This window comes from Typopeltis vanoorti, chromosome 9, assembly GCF_054136105.1.
Source record: "Typopeltis vanoorti isolate ZY-2024b chromosome 9, IOZ_Tvanoo_1.0, whole genome shotgun sequence".
NCBI lineage: Eukaryota > Metazoa > Arthropoda > Arachnida > Uropygi > Thelyphonidae > Typopeltis > Typopeltis vanoorti.
The window spans coordinates 15,228,233-15,242,992 of NC_143557.1; the positions used below are offsets into that span (position 1 = coordinate 15,228,233).

The 14,760-nt window shown below is 35.5% G+C and overlaps 1 protein-coding gene across 1 annotated transcript in view; it reads right to left on the reverse strand.

Moving 5' to 3' along the window:
• Positions 1 to 434: 434 nt before the first annotated feature.
• The window catches only part of Tif-IA (RNA polymerase I-specific transcription initiation factor RRN3 homolog Tif-IA), a 308,793-nt gene continuing 294,467 nt past the window's right edge, over positions 435 to 14,760 (reverse strand). The window contains exons 13-14 of the mRNA XM_090397940.1: positions 10,227 to 10,302; positions 435 to 759 (exon numbers count right to left, since the gene is read on the reverse strand). Of these exons, the coding sequence (XP_090254066.1) occupies positions 703 to 759; positions 10,227 to 10,302 (133 nt within the window). The 3' untranslated portion in view covers positions 435 to 702. The remainder of the gene's footprint in view (positions 760 to 10,226; positions 10,303 to 14,760) is intronic.

A 14,760-nucleotide genomic window follows, 5' to 3' on the forward strand; every position in this document is an offset into this window, starting at 1 on the left:
CATTTTGTTTCCATTCTTCACTGACTGTATTTTTTAAAAGTACCTCTGTAATTCTGGCTGGAGTTAATGAAATACTGGCTTGTAAATAATTACTTTTAGTCAATAAATTATTTAGATGCATTCCAGTTTATATGTAGTTTTCTGTCCTAGAAACTTCAACAGAGAAGTTAGAAATGCCATTATAATACTGCAATCTCAGAACCATGTTGACAATGTTTTGTATGTTAGTAGTTATCTATCGCAAATTCCTGTAGACCACATAAAATTTATATTGGTTTTCCTTTATAACTGCATTTGCCTACAGAAATTTGTGTGGAACGTGGATAATTTATTATATAAAAAAAATCACTGTGACAGTTTTTTGTTATAGTGAGATCTGACTATATAAAAAAGTGCACAGCATTATGGTATTTTCGGTTTAAGAATCTGACTTCTGATTTGTACAAATTCTTTTATTTTAAAGAAATAACAAAACATAATATCTCATAAAATAGCAGCAGCAGTGAATACTACATGAATAGCAATTTTATTATTGCAAAAGATAAGAAGTCAATATAAGTTATTTCCTTGAGTGTTTTAGTGTCGTCATTTATACATTATTTTTCCTTTCAACTGTTATGTTTCATTCAATACAATTTCTAGTTCACAGTGCAATTTTCTTTTAAAATCAAGGAGAGGTTCCATATAATAAAACACCAGATATCAAGAAAATCCTTTTGTGGTGATGTGCTTATCTGTCATAACAAAGCTTTCTTCATGCTGAAAAGAAAACAAAAATAAAAAAAAAACTTTATATACAGTTTTAAATACATCGGTACATACATTAACATAACACTGAATTATGACCATCTGCCTGGTACAATGCCACCATACTAGTACAGCACTGATTCCACTAATGACATTGGTGTGGATCTCTAACCATCATGTTTGCAAGGTATCCAACAGAGGTGGAGTCTTATGTATCACACAGCATGATCCAGAGAATTACCAGCCTCTGAGTGAACTATACTCCAGATGTTCACAAAATGATATCCTGTGTGTGCGCACGCATGTGCTTCAAAGCAATTTTTTATAGTGTGGACTCTACTCCTGACATTCATGAGATGATGTCCTGTGTGTGTTCTCTGAACCAATTTTTTTATAGCATGGACTTAGTGATATGGTGTATTAATGTCCTGGAAAACTCCACCTGGGAACAAAATTCCAAATGGAAAATGGTGGGCAATACACAAGAGAAGATCATAATTCTGACCAGCCAAACACATTCTAAATGTTCTGCCTGAATGGTAGAATATTATGCACTAAGGGTCCACTGACTTGTTTCATTATACCATTTATGTAGCCACCCATCTGCATGGTGTGATGACTCAATCACACCTCTTTCAGTTTTTCTGGTGTAAGTGTTTTGCAAGTCTTTGGCTCTATGAGTGCAGCATGCCATCTTAGGTTTCACATGTCAGCTATCAATTAGCACTTATGCAGCATTCTACCCCTTCATTTTCACTACTAATATCTACTTTCCATGATCTTTTAGGCCCAACATGGGTCACAAGCAACAAATGTAATATCCAAGGTTGAGGTGCTTGATGCTCAAGTTTCAACGATAGCAAAACAAGTGTTTGATGACAAGTTGGCAGGAAAAAGACCCAAAGAAAGATTAAGATCTACTGGATTGACTGGAGTTAGAAGTGTCTTTAAATTAATGTAAACTTAATTGTGTACTATCATAGTATACTGTTATTCAACTATGAATAACACCCACAAAAACTCATTCTTTAAGCTCAGTATTATCATTACCTTTTTTCATTACTCATCATAACCATCTGCTCAACAACAACAGACTAGTGTACCATGCTTTGTGGTACAGCTGACCAGAGGTGTTTATCCAGGGTGGGTGGTTGTAATTTAATGTTATGTCAGTGAACATTTGTCATTATACAATTTAATTCAACCCTGTCAGAGCATTTTTTAATTTTAAAGAAGAGCAAATCTCTAGTTACATGAAGTAATGTATTTCATTGTATAGGAAAACCTCACTTAATGCGATTAATTAATCCATAAAGTAATGTGCGTTAAGCAGATACACTAAACAATAGGAATAATTATAATTCATCCATCAGTTTGGGCAGTGTTTCCCAACGTGGGGCATATGCCTCACTGGGGGGGGGATTAGAAAATGATTTTGCATTCTTCACCTCATCACCGATACAGTAAAAAAAAACCACCAATAAATTGTCGATGTTGCAACCCTGACTTTCTGAGAAAAAAGCTAATAAATACAGTATCAAGAAGAACTCTTAGAAAAGCAAAATGATGAGTCTGTTAGAATTTTATTCAACATAAAAGGAACAACGGCATTGCTTTCTGACGAGAAAGACATGAAATCCCGAAATTCAACTAGTTTTGCAAAAAGATTGTTTGCTGGCCTGGTTGGCCGAGTGGTTAGCGTGTCTGCTCTCCAGCCAAAAGGCCCCGGGTATGAATGTTTATGAAAATACTAGTGGTGATGGTCAGCGTTGGTGTAGATGAAGACGGAGAGTTGTAGAGCAGGTATCCTCCCTCAATGAGTCTTTGGACTCCCTGGAGGTGTTATGTAATAATAATAATAAGAAAATTACTGTTGCCCTTCCCATCATCATATTTAGTTGAATGTGGCTTTAATGCTGTAAATGACTTGTTTCTGAAAACAAGAAATCATCTGGATATCACAAACCATGGGGATTTGAAATTGACTAAATTAGTACCTCAAATAAAAACTTTTTGCAGAAGGCTTCAAGCTCAAGGATCACATTAACATGAAGAAGGTATATAACACTCGTATATTTTATTTTCCCGAGTTCGGTTCGATTTATGTTTTATAATATACAAAGTGTAATATAAAATTTATATTCATTGAAGAAAGTCAAATTAAAAACAGTTTTGCCTATGTTCCTTTTTTTATTTAAAGTATCTATTTATATTATACTTTTTCAGAACTTGGCTGACTATTATGCTAGAGGGGGGGAAGGCATCAAAATCCTTGAGACAGGACATGATCCAAAAACGTTGGGAAACACTGAGTTAGGGTAAATTTGGGGGGGGGGGGGGAAGGATTACAGTATAAGCTATATTAGAGGATAAAATCATCAAAGTCAATAAAAATCAATTGCTTAAATTTTTATTCAATGTCTAAACATTTGATTGAGCTCCTTTTTTACAAAAAAATTAAGTAAAGATGTCTGAATTGTGCTCGACTTTTTCATCTTGCATACAATTTGTAATAGCTGGCGACCACTTTATCAAGATTTCGATGAACTTCGAAGCTTTCCTTATCATGCTCAATGTGAATGAAAACTAGCTCAAATTCTACTGCAGTTAGATTCTTAATTGTAACGTTGTTCGCAGTGTGGCCACTTACTATTAATGAACAGTTTATCGAGCGTATTTTAATAAATATGCCTCAGAATGTTGGTAAAATCAAAAATTAAAAAAAAAAAGAATACACGTCAAAAATGTAAATGAATCGCATTTTTACTGTAAAAAGGCGAATGGAACAAAGGAGAAACGAGAGTGGCTAATTTTTTTTTTTTAGAAACTAGCAAAGCAATTTACTGCTTTGTTTGTAAATTATTTTGTAAGTCACATAACAGCTTAATGAAGGGTTTTAATGACTGGGGAAATATAACACAAACCTTATGCGATCACAAGCATTCTACTGAGTAGATACGAGTGATGTGCACATATTGCAAAAGAAAATCAAGTTCTGTAAATAGTCTAATTGATCAAATAAATACAATCTGATCTGAAGAAAATTATCAGAGAGAGGTTTTAAAAAGAATAATAGCTACCATTAAGTTACTGAGTAAACTAGGGCTAGCATTTAGAGGAAATACAAATGATATTTTTTCGGATTCTTGCAGAAATTATTTATCGTGTTTACATTATTTAAAACATCACATGAAAATGTACGCCAACTGTGGTTCTGGCAGATCAAATTATCTTTCTTACCACACTTGTGATGAATTCATAGCATTCATAGTTAAAAAGCAAGAGAAATATTAATATCAGAAATTAAGGACGCTGCTTATTTTGCAATAATACTCGATTCAACGCCAGACATTGTCCATAATGACCGCAAATTCTGACATTAGAGAAACATTTATCAGGTTCATCAGTACACAACATAATTCCTTATATTTACGAGTAGTATTAAAAAATTAAAAGAATTATCTTTGGATATAAAAATGTGCAGAGGACAAAGCTACGATAACGCTGCCAATATGAAAGGTATCTATACAGGTTAATAAGCTAGGCTGAAAAAACAGTCCCTCTGCACATTATATACCATGCTCTAGTCATTCCTTAAATTTAATTGGCAACTATGCCGCAGTATCTTGTCAGGAAGCAGTGCAATTTTTTGTTTTATTCAAAATATATATAATTACTTTTCATCTTCAACAAGAAGATGAGGTATACCTTTTAAGCATTTAGAAAAAAAATCTTTGACAGTTAAAAGACTAAGTGAAACGAGGTGGTCCGCAAGCACTGATGCTATATTGGCTTTGAAACGTGGATTAAAGAACAAATTAAAGACGCATCACTTGAACTATCCATTTCTCTTCATGAAAAACCTATTTCTAAATTAGAAAGCTCATCATTGGCTAAGCATTTTGACAAACCAGAAACAGCAATATTAACAGTTGTGTGGGACAAATTTTACAACAAATACATGCTACTAGTAAATCTCTATAAGATACTGATATGGATTTGTTTTTAGCTAATAATTTGTTACGGTCTTTAGTTCGTTTTATTTTAGATATAAGAAATAGTTTTGCTGCTGTAAATGAAGAAGCGAATTTATTAACAGATGACACAAAATTTAAAGAGTTAAAAAAAAAAAAAAAAAAAAAAGAGAGTGACGAAGTTTCACAACCTAACAATGAGATTATATTAAATAGGAAAGAAAATTTCGCTGTGAACACTTTTAATGTCATTTGCAATAAGCTAATTTTGGAAATTAATGAAAGAACAAAAAGCTTTGACTTTTTTTGAAGAAAGATATAGATCAAGACTAGTATTAATAAAATTTTACAAACTTATGGGACTGATATTGATCCAGAAAAATTTACTGATGAAGTTGAGCAATTTTTAATAATGATAAAGGAAGAAAATTCTTCAATTAAAAATATGTATAAATTTATAAACGATGGGTTAAGGTCTACTTTTCCGAATGTACAAACAATTTTAAAAATATTTTTGATGCCGCCTATTTCAAATGCAAGTGCTGAACACTCATTTTCAGTGTTGAAACAAATAAAAAATTATTTAAGAAGCAACTTGCACCAAAGTAAAACAAGTGACCTGTCGTTATTATGCACTGAATCAGATGTAATGGACTTGATTAATTATGATGATATTATAGATATATTTGTTAAAACCAAAGCCAGAAAAAAAATTTTTAGTTATTAATTTTTTTTATTTAAATTTGAACTAAAAGTATAAATGTGGCCCTGTCTTCACTTAACACAAGATAAATAATTTTTTTATGAAAACAGAAGTAACAATGAAATATCAAGAACTGAACATTCACCTCTGAACAATTTCAAAATATTTTGTCAGCAATTATGAGCTTACTTTTCCCATTCAATACCTCTGAATCAAAGAAAATGTGTTGGATGATTTACAATTTTAATTTATGCACATAGAAAATAATTATTACCAAATATGAAGTAGCATAATCTAAATCTGTGCACTTTGTAGATTATATAACCATGCAAATGCATACAAATGTAATTCTAAGAAAACTGTTATTTGAAAACATTCACAAAATTAGAATGCTTACACCAGTGCACTCTAGCTGCCTTTTGCTTGGAATTCATAAGCGGTTTCATCTTAGACATACGTGATTTAAAACCCAATTTGTGAAGTCATGTCAACATCATAGATTTAGACACATTCACACCTAGTTCTTTCCATCGCTTGTGAAAACACCTTACACTTCGAAAGCAGTTTTTCTTCACAATATTCTTCAATCTCCTCTCATCTCTTGATGTAGTTATTACCTTTCAACTGATATTACAGCGATTATTTTGAAATTAGAATACCATCTCAATACTCGACTCATGCTTGCTTGAGAACATTTCACTTCCTTAACTATAAACTATTGAGTTTGGTCTTCTTTGTGTAGAGATACTATGCAAACTTCTGATGTCACTTGTTCAACCCATGTTTAGCAAATGATTTATCGAAATCCACGAGCAAATGATTCCTCACGAGTCAGTCCTGCAGTAACTGAAACATATGCTATTTCTGCTCTCTTCAAAACCAATTTGGAATATTCTAATATTCTGAACCACGTTAAAAATTATTCTAATTTTGTGAATGTTTTCAAATGACAGTTATAATTTATATTACATTTTTATGTGTTTACATGGTATATAATCTACAAAGTAGATTTAGATGATGCTAATTAATATTTGGTAATTATTTTCTATACAATAAATTAGAATTGCATATCATTCAACACATTTTCTTCGATTATTCTAATTTTTTGATTCGGAGGTGTATAATCAGATTGCTTAAATATTCACAGTAATAACTCCACTCTGGAATTGAATAAAATCTCTATGAAAACCTATCAGTTTCAATAGACCATTTCTAATTCATTAAAAAAAAAGATCTGTAAATTAAAGTACCACCTAATTAAAATTCATAATTGAGCCTCTGTGTTGAAGCTGTCTTTGAGAGCATGCTTACAATATATACAGATGTCGCAAGCTTAAAATGCAGTGATTGGTAAGCTGTAAAAATTTGATTCAGTTGGAATCAGCATGTCACCTTCCTAGTGGAGTATAAAAAACACATATCTAAAGATAATAAATAATTAATTCAATATTTCAACTTAGTCACCAATGCATCTTCATTAGAACAAAGAAATACAGCTAAGTATGTGTACTCAGATACACTAGTATGGCAGGAAGAATCCTACAGGCCTGACTGACACCGTCTATGGGTGTAAAGACGGAATCTTGCTAAAGGTCTCAAGATTAGTCTCCCAGATTTCAGACAAAGTGAGACATCTCAATTTGTTCAGATTTGGTGAATATTTTAGTGTCATGGTAGGTAAAATAATCTCTCTGATTTATATCTGCTCCTCATAAAAGAGAGGTTCTCATTGGATCTGGTGATTCGTATGTATTGCATGATCTTCTACTTCAGTAATGGATTTGAAGTGCATTGAGTTTTTCGTGTGGGTGGAAGCAGTGGTAGCTAGAGCTTTTGCCAACCCTCACAATACACATGAAAAATACTACAAAAAGTCAAAATGACGTATATAGGGAAATAAATTAAAACACTGTTTATTTTTGAAGTAAAACTTTAATTTCAACATTCTAAAGTTGTGTGGTCTTTTCTCTAGAAGGATATTGGTGGTTCTTTTCTGTTTGTCCAAAATATATAAGTTTGTATATCCCAAGATGGTGGAAAGAATCTTTTGGTGAGCTTATAGGGGTAACTAATTTTTGGGTATGGCTTGAACAAGGTCTATATATATCTTTTTAGAACACATGAGATCTTTTCTGAGGTATCCCATATGTAGGGAATGATACTAGTTTTTTTTGCTTTCTGTATTTTTTTTTTGGGGAGGGATAAGTTTAGGGGATAGGAAGAGTCCTATTCATTTTGTGAAGGGGAAAGCAATTGGCTAAAGAAGTATCCAGGATGTGGTCGAGTTCTATGGGGAGAGAGAGAGACTAGTGTCATCAGAGCAAATAGTTTTAGCTCAATTTGCTAAGGTTTTGATGACACCATACTGCCAGAAGGGATGGTGATGTGATAAATGAGGGATATATCTTCCAGTGTGGATAGGTTTTTTGTAGACTGCAAAGCATAAGGCTCCACATAGGCAGGTGGTGACCTCTAGAGTGCCAAGGAAGGTAGACAGTTGTGTTTTTTCAACGATGAAATGGATCCTTGGATGTGCTAAGAATGTTTCTAACATATCTCAGCCATGTGGCCAAATGGTGAACACATCATTCACGTAGCACAGCCATATTGTGGGTTTGAGAGGTGGGGGAAAGAGTCTAGGGCCGTGTTTTTAGTGTTCCATGAAAAGCATTGTGGAGGGAGGAGCCAAGAACTGTGCATGCAGCAAGGCTACCATGTCAGGGGAAAGGAGAATCTGAATGAGATCTGAAGTTTCTTTTAGGAGTTCATTTGTGAATAGGGAGACAATATCAGTATTGACTATGTCAATATCTTTGAGGATCAGGTTCGACAAGCAAGATTTCAAGTGCATTGAGTTTTTCGTGTGGGTGGAAGCAGTGGTGTAGCTAGAGCTTTTGCCACCCCTCTCAATACACACCAAAAATACTACAAAAAAGTCAAAATGACGTATAGGGAAATAAATTAAAACACTATGTTTATTTTTGAAGTAAAACTTTAATTTCAACATTCTACAATGTTGAAATTAAAGTTTTACTTCAAAAATAAACATTTTATAAAATAAAATTAAACAAAAATAAAGATTTTCTTGCTTTCTGCTAGCAAAATCATCTATGACATTGGCGAAGTCTATTTCATAGTAATATAGGTAATTCTTAATCAATTTTATTTAAAAAAACTATCACACGTAGCAGCAATTGTGAGGAAAATTCGCAGCAGTATTACATTATTTGGAACTCAGTTCGAGACTGTATTTTAGAATCAACTTCAAAAATTCAAAGTGCCGCCTGGGGTGAACCCCCCACCCCAGCTAAGCCACTGGGTGGAAGTATACTTCCTCCTGGATAGGAGATGGCACATGAATGGGATGGGAAGTATACTGTCCACTATGGATGTGCTTAGTTTGTGCATTTTTGGGTGCTCCCAGTATCTGTCATGAGGAATGCAGAAACTACATCCATTATCCGCACTACAGCTGCTCTGGAGTTGCAGATCACACCATGGATATGAATCACCAAATACAATGCAACAAACCATCCTTTTACAGCAGCAGATATAAACCAGAGATTGTGTCTAGAATTCTAACATATGCCAAATCTGAAGAAATTCCTATTGTTCTAATTGTGCCACCTTCTAGGGGTGATGGAGACTTATCGTGATACCTTCAGGAAGATTCCATCACAGTACACACAGAGGGTGCCAATTAGAGCTGTCAGATCCTGATTTCATACTCATCAAGTTTGCCTTCCTACTAATGTGCCTGCATATACATGCTTAGTTGTATTTCTTTGTGCCCATGATGCCTTGGTGACCAAGGCAAAATATGGATTTAATAATTTATTAGTTAAATAAATTTAATTAGTAGCTATTATCTTTAGACATGTTTTTTTCCACTAAATATCAACAGGATGAAGTCCAGGCATCTAATACCACATTATTTCTGGGTTTGTCAAGACTAAAGAGACTAAATAAATACAAAATGTTATATTCAGGCAATGACAATCAAGGAAAAGAAGGAGTAGCCATAATATTCAACACCAAATATGAGGCTAATCTTCTTGAATAGCAGGCAGTCTCAAACAGAGTGATGTTGGCAAATATCAGAATGGGGAACTGGACAATGAGACTTATTTGTGCCTATGGTCCCACAGAAGGCTCTACTAAAGCAACTGACATAATGAAAAAGGAAAAGTTAGTCCTTGTTGGGGATCTGAATAGCAGAGAAGGAAATGATTGTCAGACATAGAAAAATATTTTGGGAAAATTTGGAGAAAAGAGCAAAGCTAATAAATAACAATGGCAAATACCTGTTGGATTTCTGCTCAGGACATGGAGTGGTGATTACAGATTACAATAACAAAAATGTTATCAGGACCTTTAAACACTGACTATAAGAAGAGACTAACCTCAAACTGCAGAGGTTGGTCATAGGCTGTTGAGAGGTGTTTGCAACAGCTGGAAACTGGATATTTCTTTAAGGATAGAACAAGAGGAGGAGGTAAGTTTGAGAGCCATCTCTGGAAGCTGCTAAAGGGAGTGGTGGTGAGGATACATGGGAAAAATTTAAAGAATGGTATAACACACTATGGGCTTAACCATCAAATTGGCCTTGATGTGTTTGCATGAATGAAAAGTGTCAAATGAAGTTAATATAACATTTAGATACGAAGTTTATATTTTTGAGATATTTTATCTGTATGGTTGTTTGGGTGGTTAAAGCAGATCTTCCAACTGAGTCTCATGATTCCATGGTAATAATAGTAATAATTTATTCTTGCTAATACTAAATTAATTTTAACACTTACTTTGTAATCATTCCTTCCTTCCATTTCTAAGTTATCTTCATAAACCCTGTAAATTGGAACTATTTTTCTGCCTGATCTGAAAATAAACGTAATAATACAAATGATTATGACTGAAGCAAATTATAGCTGACTTTCACTACAGAGAACCTGTAGGATCAAAGAACTTCGTTATGGTGAAAAATATCAATTATTATAATTAATATAGCATTTTATTGTTACAGGACTTAGGCTGAGACTTCTCAGATTTTTATTTATTTATTTTTGTAAGAGTTGGATAGTAGTGGTATATAAGATATTTAATTTTTCCATCTCTTTTCTAATAGAGTATGTTTTGTTTTGGACTTATTGCTGTGGATTCGGAAGTGGAAAAAGCACAATTAGTGTTATGCCCAAACTGAACACTATTCAGAACTGTAAATAAATGTCTTTTATAGTGGCATAATAAGACAGGTGTATGGAGAGGTAGCACCTTAGTATCGATGTCAGCTGCTGATCTCAGGATCAGGGTATTGGGCTCTGGTCCTCACATATTCAACTCTCACTTATGGCTCCAAGAAGTTGGTAGTACACACGAGCAGACACCCCGGTAAAATGCCTCGGCTGGCAGGCTAAACTAAGTGAGGGCATCAGCAAAATAGAATGCTGTAAATAGGGAATGTCAAACCTTATGTGCACAAAGTCTGGAATGGCCAAGATGGCAGAAGAATCAATATTGACTGATCAATGGCATGACAACAAGATATACAGCACATCTAGGGCATGCTCCTGACATCTAAGGGACTTGTGGCCAGCTATCGTGGAAGAGATTGGAGCCTCACCACGTATTTATCCATTGTCAACCATGAAACACACCGTGTCACAATATGAAGTCAGAGACGTGATCTCATAGCTACAGGGAAGAAGAGCTTGAAACCGGGAATTGTAAGACAAGAACTACTAAGGTAGTGTATGAAGATGATATCCCAAACCATCTGGGGAGGATATTCTCAGATGTCCCTTGTCTGAAAATCAGAAGCAATCTCTTGAAAATAGTATTTATTGTCAGGATGAGATCAGAAAAATATTGTCCAAATTAGACACAAAAAAGTCTCCTGGCCCCGATGGCATTCCCCCAATTGTTCTGAAAGATTGCGCTCCAGAACTGACCCCTATCCTATGTCACCTATATATACTCTCCTACTCCACTGGAATCTATCCCACAAACTGGAAATTGGTCTATATTAAGCCCACCCCCAAGAAGGGTGACAAGTCACTGCTGCCATCCAATTACCACCCTGTCTCGCTTACCTCAGTCCTGTCGAAGGTAATGGAAAAAATCATCAATTCCCAACTCCTACACCATCTTGAAGACACTCACCAAATAAATGACCACCAGTATAGATTCCACCACTGCCGATCAACAGGAGATCTACTCACATACGTCACCTATCTCTGGACGAAGGCTATGGAGAGGTTTGGCGACTCTCAAGTGGTTACACTAGATATCTCCAAAGCCTTTGACCGGGTCTGGCACAAAGGCCTACTAGGCAAACTACCATCATTCGGTCTGACCCAGGGCTTCTGTAGGTGGACGGCTCCCTATCCTCTCACCACTCAATTAATGCTGGGGTCCCGCAAGGTTCTGTCCTCTCACCAACCTTCTTCCCACTATATATCGATGACCTACTGCAATTGACCTCCAACCCAATACACAGTTTTGCAGACAACAGCACACTACACTCTTCGCTTGCATTTAATGAGCATTACCATACACAACTCATCTCAACCTACAGAATATCAACCACTGCGACTCTCAACTCCGATCTCCAATGGGGTTCAGATAACCTCATAAATTTTAATGCCAATAAAACCCAGTTCTGTACTATTTCCCATAAAAAAAGAACAATTTTTTCCCACTATCCTTTTTAATGATACCCAAATCTTCAGACAGTTTGAGATCTCACTCCTTGGAATCACCCTCACATCAAACCTCTCCTGGCATAAACATATCTCAAATATTGCATCCTCACATAAAAAAAAACAAACTAACTAGGATTCCTCTTTCACTCAAGACGTTACTTCACCCCCGAACAGCTATTAACATTATACAGGTCACAAATCTGCCCGACTATTGAATACTGCTCTCACATATGGGGTGGAGCTCCAAAAAGCTCTCTCAAAATGCTCAACTCAATACAGAGGAGAGCAATTAGACTTATCAATGATCCATCACTTACCACCCCCCCCCCCTTCACACAGACGTATGGTCTCTGCAGTATATATATTCTACAAATATTTCCATGGGAAATGCTCATCAGAAATATCAATAATTCCTCCACTCAGTACTCATTAGAACACGTACAGCTGCTGCACAACATTCCTTCAGTTCACCTAGAAACAAACAGAACAAGTTTCTTTTCCTCTTCCTTCATCCCTGCAACTGCTACACTGTGGAACAGTCTCCCACCCACTGTGGAATACAATTTGAAGTCATTCAAATCAAATGTAAACAAATTCCTCCTTTCCCAACCCACCACCCATACACAGTACTAATGTACTGTAGGTTGACCAACCAACTTCCTGTGTATGGGCTCAACATTAAAAAAAAAAAAAATGGAACATCAGAACACTCTATGAGGTGAGCAACTTAATCCAGGAATTAGAAGTGATGAAGGGACAGATATAGGAATAATAATAAGAAAAAATTCACACTATAATCTACTCTGGCAGTGACTTACACCTTAAGGGAATAGCTCTTGTCCTAAGTAATAGAATTGCAAAATCTCTACATGGTTATTGGCCCATAAATGAGAGAATCATAACAGCCAAAATAACTGCACAACCATTCAACTTGTATATTATCCAAGCATATGCACCAACCCAATTCCACCCAGATGAAGAGTTGGAACAATTTTATGAAGACATCCAAACTGCAATCTTTAGTGCTAAGTCAGATGATATTATTATAATAATGATGGGTGATCTAAATGCAAAAGTGGGCTCAGAAAATATCTCATATTGCAAGGGGAACCAAGGGCTTGGAACTAGAAACAAAAGAGGTGAAAGATTAATTCAATTCATCAATTCAATTCCTCTAGCAGATTGCCCGCTATAGGGCCAGACGGATGCTTGTATTTTCAGAGAGCTCCCGAAAGCTAAGTACAATTTTGAGTAAAAATTAGAATATAGGTTAAAATCATAACATAATATTGCCTAATTTTGGTAGCTTGTTGTGTCTGTGGGATTTTGGTGTGAATTCCGTTATTTAATTTAGCATATAACGTTACGTTTCATAGATTTGAATATGGCGGCAATGCGACGTAAGATAATGGCGTCCAAAAATACGCCATTGTTCAAAAACTATAATGTGAAAGAGTTTGTCCAATGTGATGTGTGTGTGGGATGTATGCATTCCCGAATGCGGCTGGAATTTGGATTGAAAGTGATAGTGGTGGGAGAATGTGCAGAAGTGTAAGCAAAGTGAGCAGTTGAAGTATGTGTCAGGTTGTGAGATAGTTATGGTTGAAGAAAGCCAGAATGTGAGTGAAAATAGTGGCTTGATAGAGAATTGCGATGTACAAGATGGCAATGAGAGCAGTGATCTATGAAAGAGTGAAAGCAACCATACAGAGAGAGAAAATGGTTTAAATGATAAAAATAATGAGGAATTATTTGTAGGAAGTGAGATAAATAGGTTGTGCGCAGTGATACAAAATGTGCAGCGGCAATTAGAGCACCTGCAAAACTCTTTCCAGAGTGATTCGGCTAACGTAAAAAAACAGTGTAAGAATGAGAGAGTTTCTGAAATGAAGGAAAGAGTGTTGTATGGTGACTCGTTATTAAGAGGGGTGATAGATGGCAGTGTAACTAAATCGTACTTACTGGGTGCGAAATTTAAGGATGTAAGTGAGAGTATTAGAGTGCAAAAACAGAGGGTGAAAGAATTAATAATTGTGGCGTGTATGAATGAATTGAAAGGTGATAAATTTTTTATGAGAGAGGACTTGAAAGTATTGTTAAAGGTAGCGAAAGAAAAGAGTGACAGAGTTAGAATGGTTAGTCTGTTGCCGTGGTTTGACAGAGAGGAGTTTAGAAGGAGGGCCATAATCGCAAATGACATTATGCAGACAGTGTGATGCGGAATTCGTGGACGTGTGGAATGAGTTTGAAGGGCGAAAGGACTTATACAAGATGGATGGCCTGCATTTGAATGGACTTGGTGTGCGGAGACTGGAAAGAGTGTTGCTGAATGAAGTGAAAATGGATGTGCAAAACCAGGGAAACTAGAACTACCAAGGGGGGGGGGGGAGATGGATATGCAGACATCAGTGAGACAGATGAGTGTAAGAATGTATATAATGTACCCGAGCCAGCACTAAGGACAAAAAATGGGAATGGGTCATTTAGAATAACGTATCAATATTAGTATACATGAAATGCAGGGATCACTGCATTTCATGTATACTAATGCCAGGAGTATTAGGAACAAGAAGGAAGAATTTTTGGCCTTGATTGGCTCTTCCTGGCCACAGGTTATTGGCATTAGTGAAACATG